The 10,430-nt window shown below is 31.2% G+C and overlaps 1 protein-coding gene and 1 pseudogene across 1 annotated transcript; one reads left to right on the forward strand and one right to left on the reverse strand.

The window, feature by feature from the left end:
• Positions 1-2,417: 2,417 nt before the first annotated feature.
• LOC146887017 (uncharacterized) lies at positions 2,418-4,153 on the reverse strand (annotated as a pseudogene).
• Positions 4,154-8,112: 3,959 nt separating this feature from the next.
• Positions 8,113-8,927, forward strand: LOC114181333 (DNA glycosylase/AP lyase ROS1-like). Its single transcript, XM_085671979.1, has 4 exons — positions 8,113-8,409; positions 8,497-8,576; positions 8,696-8,780; positions 8,853-8,927. The coding sequence occupies exons 1-4, from the start codon at positions 8,113-8,115 to the stop codon at positions 8,925-8,927; spliced, it is 537 nt and encodes a 178-aa protein (XP_085528105.1).
• The last annotated feature ends 1,503 nt before the right edge of the window (positions 8,928-10,430 follow it).

Here is a 10,430-nt window from a genome sequence, read left to right on the forward strand (position 1 = left end):
TTAGATTCGCTTAAATACATACAAAAATTTAGAGTGCTTTCAACAATTATACCTGGTGATTACAAAATAGGATCTAGTTCTGAAGGACCAACATGACATTGAATAGGCTTAAGTTGACTTAGAGTGTGACTACCTTGACCTCTACCTCTTCCTCGAATAGTCATTTCAGTTCCTGTCATGGAAATATAATTGTGACATTATTTATAGTTAAATAATTGATCCACCTGGCCTGAAAACTTATCTACTTCTTATTGAATATATAAAATAAATTTTTATTGTCAACTTAATGATTAAATAAAATCACCATGAGTTCATTACCAACTTGCCTTATTAAGTCTGTATACACATTCATATGCATACGAGCAACCCATAGAAAAAGAGTAATGCCATATTGAAAACTTAAGGAGCATAGTAGAGAACCATTTTCACGAGTAATTTTGACAAATTTAGTAAATTGTTAACAAATTCGATGTACTGTAACCACTACAGTTCAAGGTTCAAAGATTTAATACAATAGCATGTTATATATTTATCTAATAGTAATGATTTAATACAATAACATGTTATATATTTATCTAATAGTAGGTTGCTAGAAAATTTGGATACCTGCTAGATAAGTGCACAAAAGAGCTCTAATTTAATAACACTCAATCCAATTCTGAGATCCTATATGTTCTTGCTCAAGGAAGAATAAAGATATAAGAAACACAACAATATTTGGCACAATACACAGCCTGCTAGAAGATACGCTTGTTGTGAGGACCATCATACCAAACAAAATTATATAAATTAGATGATAAATGGAAATGCATGTTGAATCCCTTCAACACAACTGGCAATAATTAAAACATGTTAAAACATTTACAAATCCACACCTAATCTAATGGCTTTGACTTTAGGGTAAGTTTGTTCGTGACAGTATGGATATTTGTTTCATTCATTGCTTTTACTTAGTTACCTGTCTTTGTTGCCTCTTTTACTGCCACTATTTTTGATTCACATTTCTGTTCACATTTCTAATAAATGGCAATATTTTTTAAGTTCTATTGGTAGATGAATCTCCTGCATATCTAACAGGTTTATGATTATTTGGTTGACACTATTGCCTCTGATCAAACAAGAGAGAGCATCAATGAGTTTTTGACTAGTATTAAATGGCATGTTCTAGCAAAAGTCGAGGTTCCGAACATATTAAACACTAGGCTAATTATAAATAATAATAGTATAGTATTCATTGTACATCTTGAGCACTAGAAACAAGACTTCTATAAGAGGATCATATACTTATCAATGTATCAAATAGTCTGCATAAACTTTCAAATCAAAATAATCAATTCAAGATTGAATGATATCACTATATAACTTTAAAATTATGTACACTCCTTGTTGTTGTATTTCTATTAGAAGTAAAACAACATTTCTGAATTATTTTAACTAAAATCTAAACATCAAATCACACGAGATAATCTCATTTATAAAAAACAAACCAAATCACAGTAGAGCTAAATGATAAAATTTCATACTTTCATACACACGGTCTCTTTTAACTATCATGTTCATTTATATATAATCAATAAAGAATAATTACCAAGTTTTTTGTTTATTTAATTATTTAACTATCATATTCATTTCTATATTATTAACAAGTCTTTTTGTTTATTTAGTTAAGAGGTTTATAGATATAAAACTATCTATATATTTTTTACCTATCAAATTTTCAATTCAAACAACATGGTCCTACATTCCATCTAGCAGGAACCTTTACACATTTGGTTGATGAGAAGGAAAGAAACGGGAAAAAAGGAATAACGTGAATTGAAGTAAATAAGAAAAAGCGAAAACAAAGTTATTGATAAGAAGAAAAAATAGGTGTAGAATAACATGAATGAAAATAAATAAAGAATAGAGTAAACAAATGTGCAAGAGAATGTGAAAAAAAATGACTAGATCATTAAAAAAAGTGAAATTAAATAGAGATAGATTCATCGGATATTTTTATCTATCATCTATTTTTTCTCTTTCACCAAACTGGTTTAATTGGAAATTCTTTCGTACCTCTTTCAAATCCAAGCTTACCATTCCTAAATAAATCATAACATAATGTATATCACAAACATGTCTTAGTTTATCTATTTCACTTTTCTCACTACTCAAGATGAAGCTTTAAATTTAGGTAACTAACAAATGCTTCAAATTCGGGTTAAAGATGTGAATGAAAAAAAGAAAGGATAAAAGCAATCCATAATCAAAGTCAAGTATAACGTAGCAAAATAAATGTCGAAACTGACAATAACTAATGAAAGAGTATAATTCCATAATCTTCTTAAAAGGCTTGAAAAATATAAAAGAAATAGAGCAGGTTCCATAATCTAAATTACTAGGAAGAATATTAAGGCAATGAAATGGAAAAGAATCAATCATAACCATTCTTCATCAGATTCATCTAACTCCATATTTAAATCATCTAAATCATCTAACTTTTCCTCTTCATCCATGAACCCATCATCCTCATTGTGTTCATTGTTGACCTCATCATGATTTACATTTTCAATTGAACTTTGTATATCATCCATATTTACTTCTTCCATTAGAGCATGTGCGTCAAATAGTTGTATGATCTCATTGTCAATAAGAATAGTAATCATTCTCGTGGACTCTTCATCTTGAAAATAATCAATAGCAATTTGCTCATTTGAAAAATCTTCTTCATTATTCAGTGTCTCAACTATAAACAATTTTGCTCTAACCTTGCAAGCTGCCCACCAATCACTAGTATTTTTACTCCCACTTTGAGGATATTTTGTATAATAGACTTGTTGAGCTTGTCCAGCTAATACAAATAGCTCATTTGTTTGAAGCTTTGATTTATGATTGATATCAACCAACCCATAGACATTATCAACTTTAACACCATTGAAAGGGTCAAACCAGTGACAATGTAGAATAACCACTTTGTTTTCAAATCCAACATATGATAATTCTAATATCTCCTCAACAATACCATAATAGTCCAAATGATTTTCACCATATATGTTTCCTCAAACACATATCCCACTATTCGTGGTGGACTTATTATGTCCATAATCCTTTGTATGGAATCTATATCCATTAACAATCAAACTATTATAAGAAGTCACAACCTTCAATGGGCCATAACTTATCTCTCGAATCTTTTGATCTTCGACATGACCTGTACTAACCTATGAATTATTGGAAAAGTGAAAACACATAATTATATCATTATTATAATTAATAAATATTAAATTGTACATTATAAAGAGTATGGGAGAGGCTACTTACTTGTTGTTTCAACCATCTACTAAAATCTCTATCTCGAGCTATGAGTATTTCATCCTCAAATATATTAGGATTTCTTTCCTTTAGTGAATCCTCGAATTGTCTAACAATACAGAAATTAATAACATAACTAATATAATTATAAAATGCATAAACATATAAATTAAAAAGAAAACTTACTGAAGATAAGATTTTGATTCTTTACAATTCACCAAGATATATGTCTCAGCAATATGAAGTTCTTCATCTATTAAGAATCTATGTTGACCTTTGCCAATATGGCGACATGGATGTTTAAAAATAGACAATTTATCATCCAGTTTTTGTTCACCACCATCATCATTACGAGGAACATTAGTGTACCTTGTTTGAATGCTTGGATCAAAATATAAAGAAGCAAAGTTAGAAATTTCTTCCAAAATATATGCTTCACAAATAGATACTTCAACTTTTGCCTTATTTCGAACCTTCCTTTTCAAGTACAACATACATCTCTCAAATGGATACCTCCATCTATATTGCACAGGTCCTCTAACCTTAACTTCATATGGGAGATGTATTACCAAATGTTCCATTGAGTCAAAAAATGCTGGTGGAAAAATCTTCTCAAGCTTGCAAATTGTTTCAATGATGGAAAGTATGACATTGTCCATGATAGAAACACGTATTCCAACACAAATTTCTTTGAAGAACAAACTCAGTTCCGTTAAAACTTTCCATATTGGCATTGGCAACATGTCACGAAATGCCAAAGGAATAAGTCTTTGCATAAAAACATGACAATCGTGACTCTTCATTCCGTATATTTTTCCTTCTTCTAGATTAATGCAACGTGATAGGTTAGATGAGTACCCATCTGGAAACTTCAGTTGTTTTATCCATTCACACACCTTTTTCTTTGATCCAAATTCAAGGCATATGTTGCCTTTGGTTTTTTATACTTTTCATTCTCAACTACTAACTCTAACCTAGGACGTTTGCATATCAACTTCAAATCTTGTCTTGCATTTGCATTGTCTTTTGTGTTGTCCTTTATGTCCATAACAGTGTTGAACACATTGTCAAACACATTCTTTTCAACATGCATAACATCCAAATTATGTTAAATTAGATTGGTGGACTAATAAGGAAATTCCCAAAATATGCTTTTCTTTACCCAGTTATGAGTTCTACCAAAGTCGAGCTGCTTTATCTTGGTTGATTTCAAGCCAAACATATTTTCTTGAAGTTGATTCACTCTATTTAAGATATCTATACCGCTCAAGTGTTCTGGAGGTAAAGAGTTTTCTACTACAGACTTCTTAAAAGAGTATCGATCATGACGAAAAGGATGATCAATAGGCAAATGTTGACGATGACAATCAAACCAACAAGGCTTCCTACCATACTTCAAACCAAATGATTTACTATTCTCCATACAATATGGACAAGCAAGTCTTCCATGAATGCTCCACCCGGACAACATTCCATATGCTGGAAAATCACTTATTGTCCACAACAATGTTGCTTTCATAATGAAATTTTGTTTTTTCCATGTATCAAAAGTGTTTACCCCAATATCCCATAACATCTTTTATTCATCAACTAAAGGTCGGAGATACACATCTAAACTTTTACTAGGTGAATTTGGTCCAAGAATCACAAGTGTAAGAAATATGTATTCCTTTTTCGTACACATACTTGGTGGAAGATTATACGGTGTGACAAAAACAGGCCAACATGAATATGGGGTACCTGTATTGCTAATTGGATTAAAACCATATGTGCAAAGCCTAAGCCTAACATTCCGAGAATCTTGTGAGAATGTAGGATGTGTATGATTAAATTGCTTCCTAGCCTCTGCATCAGATGGAGGTGTCATCACTGATTCATCTTGACGTACTCCATCTACATGCCAACACATGTATTTTGAAGTATTCTTAGACATGTATAGGCGTTAAAGTCTTGGAACAAGGGGAAAATATCTCAATATCGAGCAAGGAACATCCTTCTTATTTGTAGATGTCTTCGGCTTAAATCGTGGTTCTTTACAGACCGAATAAACATTCTTGTCACTATTTTCCTTGTAATACAACATGCAATGATTAGGACATGCATCTATCTTCTCATATCCTAATCCCAACTCATTAACCATTTTCTTTGATCTATACAAATTTTCAGGCACCTTTCTGACTCTGGAAGCATGCTTTTAATTATGGAAATCATTTGATCATAACAATTTATACTCATGCTAAACCCTGACTTCAAGTTTAGGAGTTTTGTTGTAGCTGACAATTTTGAATGTTTTTTGCAACCATCCCATAAAGGTTCATCAACATCCCTTAATAAGTTGTAAAACTTTGCAGCTGAAGGATTTGGATCTTCTTCCACTTCAGAATTGATTCTACCCAAAGAAGCATCAATAATCATATCTACATATGGCCTTTTGCTCTCATCAATAGAATCTTGGATAACAGATGTTGATGAGTTATCTTCCCATTTCTTCTCACCATGAAGAGTCCAACTTACATAACCATCAACAAATCCATGATGATATAAATGTTTCTCCACATTAAATGATGTCTCCCAATAACGATTTCTACACCTTGTACAAGGAAAAGGAATGCGTCCTGTTACATCTGGAATTATTGGGTCTCTAGTAGCTATTTGAATGAAATCATCAACTCCATCTCTAAATTCTCCACTTATCATGCCAGATTGATCCTTTCTTTGTAACATCCATGTTCTATTAGGTCTCATGACTTGTCATTGGTGTGATACATTAAAACAATAATTATTTCAATTAAGCTAGCAATTAAAACAAATTGAATACATAACCCCTCCCACGTTTAACTCTTACACGAAAATGGTACCACATTCTAGAAAAGATAAAGAAGAAGTGAAACTAACTACAGATGGAATACCATCAACCAAATCAGAAATATATAAATGTAGAGTATGCAGATTTTGGTACTAAAAACAATTGATCTTTAAGCATATTAAGTTTCATAGAGGAATTCTGCAAACTAATAGAAGAGTAAGTGTGAAAGTTGAATTTCGAAACCCTATTCATGGTGTAAAGGACTCTAGGTGAAAATTATACTTTATAACCTTAAAATAAATGTTGACATCTCTATGTATTTGTATTCTGATAGTAAATATAAAATTATTATAATAAAAATATTTTCAATATGTTTATGTATTTGTATTCTGATAGTAAATAGAAAATTATTATAATAAAAATATTTTCAATATGTTTATAGTAATATGTATATAATTTATTTACTTCAACATTATTTTTACTTTCTTACATTAAAGAACTTAAGTACAAATAAAGATAATGAAAATGTGATTAATTTAATGTAAGTAATAAAATCTTTATTTCCTTGGTTAGTTCAAGTTAAAAAATTTCAACATTAAATCTTGAAAACCACTTAATTTAGAAGTTATTTTCACAAAAAAACTCGAAATGAACATCATGTTCAAAATTGTTTTACATATTTTAAAATAAAATAAATTAAGGGTAGAGAATTTTATTTTAACATCTCTAAATAGTTGTGATAGTTTTTTGCACAACGCAATATGGAAATAAATTAGTTAGTTTTAGCAGTCATGTGACTTAAAGTAAAATAAGCATTATAAATATGTTTCAAATAAGTATATTTGTTATTGTTTAAATCTTACTACATTTTGAAGTTATCAACACTTAAAATGTTTTATAAAATATAAAATAATATACTATACACATATTTTAGTTTTAGTTTAATTGTATACTGAAAATATTTTCAATATATTTTTTTTTTAGTTTTTAAATATTTTTTCTTCTTTGTAATAAATTAAATTTCATGTACATAAATCTTTGATTTTATATTTTTGGTTATTTTCTTACAAGTTTTAATTGCATTGAATTTTATAGTTAACAAAGATAGAACTAAATTAGAAGAATTTTCAATTTTCTAAATAACCAAGTTGAGGAGAATAGGTTTGCTAACCTTGTACTTCAATCTTCCCCTAAATGAACAAGTACATGTGGCCTCATATCAACAACCAATAGACATCGCTAGTTTTGAAACCTCTGTTGCAATGATTCCTGTGGAACGACCAGCAGTGTAATTAGTTTGTCAGATGAATCAAATTCTAGATTGTTAGTATCATCTCAACAAAATATTAAGGAACACTGTAGTCCAATGGGAAGTGGACTATATTGTTCCACAATTGAGGAAGGAGAAGAAAAATCATGTAATGATGATAGGAAAGAGTTCATTGACAGTTTCATCCCAAGGCTCTGTCATTTCATCCCAAATTTCTAGAGATTTTTCAAATGATCAAAATCCTGAGAAAATTGGATCATGTTCAGATAGCAACTCGGAAGTAGAAGTTCTATCGAAAACAACAAAGTACAACCATTTTGATAGTAACACTTCTTTCAGTAAACTCCTTTAAATGGTTAGTTCAACCAAGTTTTATGAAGATAACAATAAGAAAAGCAAATCAAATATGAACTTAAGAGATGCATATGATCAACCTTTATGCAGGCAGCATGACAACCCAAAAGAAAGCTTGCAAAAATCAAGTGTTACTCAAGGCTCTTCAGAAGCATCCATCAACCTCTCCCATGACTACTTTGATCCTTTCGAAACCAAATCATCAAGTGACTTGATGAAAAAGGATGAAAATGTTATGAACAGATCTAGTTCACAAACAACAGAACCTGCCAGCCAAGTTGCAATTACTCTTTCTCAAACTATGGTGTCTCTAGTCCATCCTCAGGAATAAAGCAATCACCAACAGCAAAGCTTTTTCAATTTCAACAGCCAAGGACAAACTCAAGATCTTATGCAAAAAGAAAGAGGATCAGATCTTGGCAAGCAAGAAAATGCCACGAATGGAACCAATGAGATAAGTTATGCCCCAATAAAAACAAAGAGCAAGGGTCAAGGAAAACATCAAAAGGATGATTTTAACTGGGATAGTTTAAGAATAGAAGCACAAGCTAAGGCTGGGAAAAGAGAAAAGACAGCAAACACCATGGATTCTTTGGATTGGGATGTTGTGAGATGTGTAGATGTTAATGAAATTGCCCAGACCATCAAAGAACGGGGTATGAACAACAGGCTTGCAGAACGGATTCAGGTAGAATAAAATACCATGAAATACTTATAACTTTCTTGAGACAGACACCCTATGAATGCAGCTTATAGTACATGATACACTATGTAGAATTTCCTGAATAGACTGGTTGAAGAACATGGAAGCATTGACCTTGAATGGCTGAGAGACGTTCCACCAGACAAAGCAAAGTAAGTCCAGTGGTTAATTAAACTTCCTAATGAAGTACTATTTCTTATACAATAAACTTAGCATTTATTTAATCTTGTTGGTGAAACCAACATCCCGAACTCTCTCATTACACATACAGAGAATACTTGCTCAGTGTAAAAGGATTGGGATTGAAAAGTGTGGAATGTGTGCGACTTTTAACACTGCATCATCTTGCCTTCCCGGTAAGTTGAAAGAAATTTGTGCAATTACTGGAATATAGAATAAATCTGATAAATTATTGACATATAACACAGGTAGACACAAATGTTGGACGAATAGCAGTTCGACTAGGGTGGGTACCTCTGCAGCCACTACCCGAATCATTGTAGTTCGACTGGGGTGGATAAATTTTTTGGACTAGACATCAACATGAAAAAATATGCAACTATACCAAACTAAGACTTGGCTCCATTATTTGGATGCATTTACCCAACTCACCTTTCATCGAAGTCAATTACTACTAAAAGGTGAAACGACAATAATAATGATAAGCAGCAAAAAGGTGAAACGGCAACAAGCTACGTGCAATAACCAAGTGACAAATGATAAGCAACGCCAGTTTCAAAAGTTCAGAGTCAAATTTAAGAAAACTTTCGAATTAAATTTGAATAATAAGAAAATACAATTGCAATAATAATGACAATAGTAACACTAAAATCGTCACAACTGCCATGTTTTATATCAATCACACATGAGTTTCTTGAACTATAACTGGTTCTAAAAATTCACATCTCTCAGCTTGTGCTCAACTGTACTTGGCAGTAGCTTACAAGCTGCAGAAAAATGATAGTGTTTCCTCTAAGCATTTACTGCAAGTGTTTTTGTGATTCTCCTAGGTTTTGTGATTGCTTCGATGCAATTTGGTAAGCCAATAAATTATATCAAGCGATGAATTACATATGACTTTGTATTGTCTGATAAATCATGAATGACTTTGTATTGTCTGATAAATCATGAATTGTCTGAACCATACTAACCTACGATCGTTGCAATCTGAACTACCGATGAAACTGAACTTGAACCGATGAAACTGAACTTGAACTTGATAATATTGCTGCAACCTCCCAAACTTGGTTCTCTTCAAAATAGTTAATCGATTAGAAAACGTTTTTTCTCCAAACCAACTTCGAAGAAGGTGAACGAGAAATGACAGAGGTTGAGATAATTAACTTGATTTAGGAACCAAACTCGACGTCATTGCAACCTTTTCGGTACTGTCTCCAAGCTGAAATCAAAACCCTAATGTTCACACTTCTTCATTATACAAAATCCGACAGCCTTCGATGCGAGCTTCCGGTGCCTGCGAGTCACTATACGAAATCTGATAGCCTTCGATGCGAGCTTCCGATGCCTGCAAGTCTCCGACCGTTCAAGCAAAAGGCAAAGTGATCCAAGAGCAGATGGTTTTATTCGAATGTTCAAACAGTGACATGAATGTCTCCGACAAACAACTGTTTAAAGTTTCATACGAATAGGATTAAGTTTTAAGTTGTATGCTTTATGTTTTTAATTCGTTTTTAAAGTTTCATACGAATAGATTCAGTTATAAGTTTTATGTTTTTAATTCGTTGACTTTCATTTTATATGTTGTATCATTTTCATTTATTTATAGTATTTATAGTATTTATAGTATTTATATTATATATATATATATAATATTATATAAAATATATATATTTTTTAAAGTTAAGTGTTTAATTAAATCAAGTTAAATATTCATATTTTATAAATAAAATACATACATACAATTTATTTTTATTTATAATATATCCTAAATAATTTATTTCATATTTAAAATTTTTTAAAAAATAAAACAAACTGTACCATAAATA

This window comes from Vigna unguiculata, chromosome 4 (genome assembly GCF_037176805.1).
Source record: "Vigna unguiculata cultivar grain cowpea cultivar isolate G323 ecotype 2 chromosome 4, ASM3717680v1, whole genome shotgun sequence".
Taxonomy (NCBI): Eukaryota; Viridiplantae; Streptophyta; class Magnoliopsida; order Fabales; family Fabaceae; genus Vigna; species Vigna unguiculata.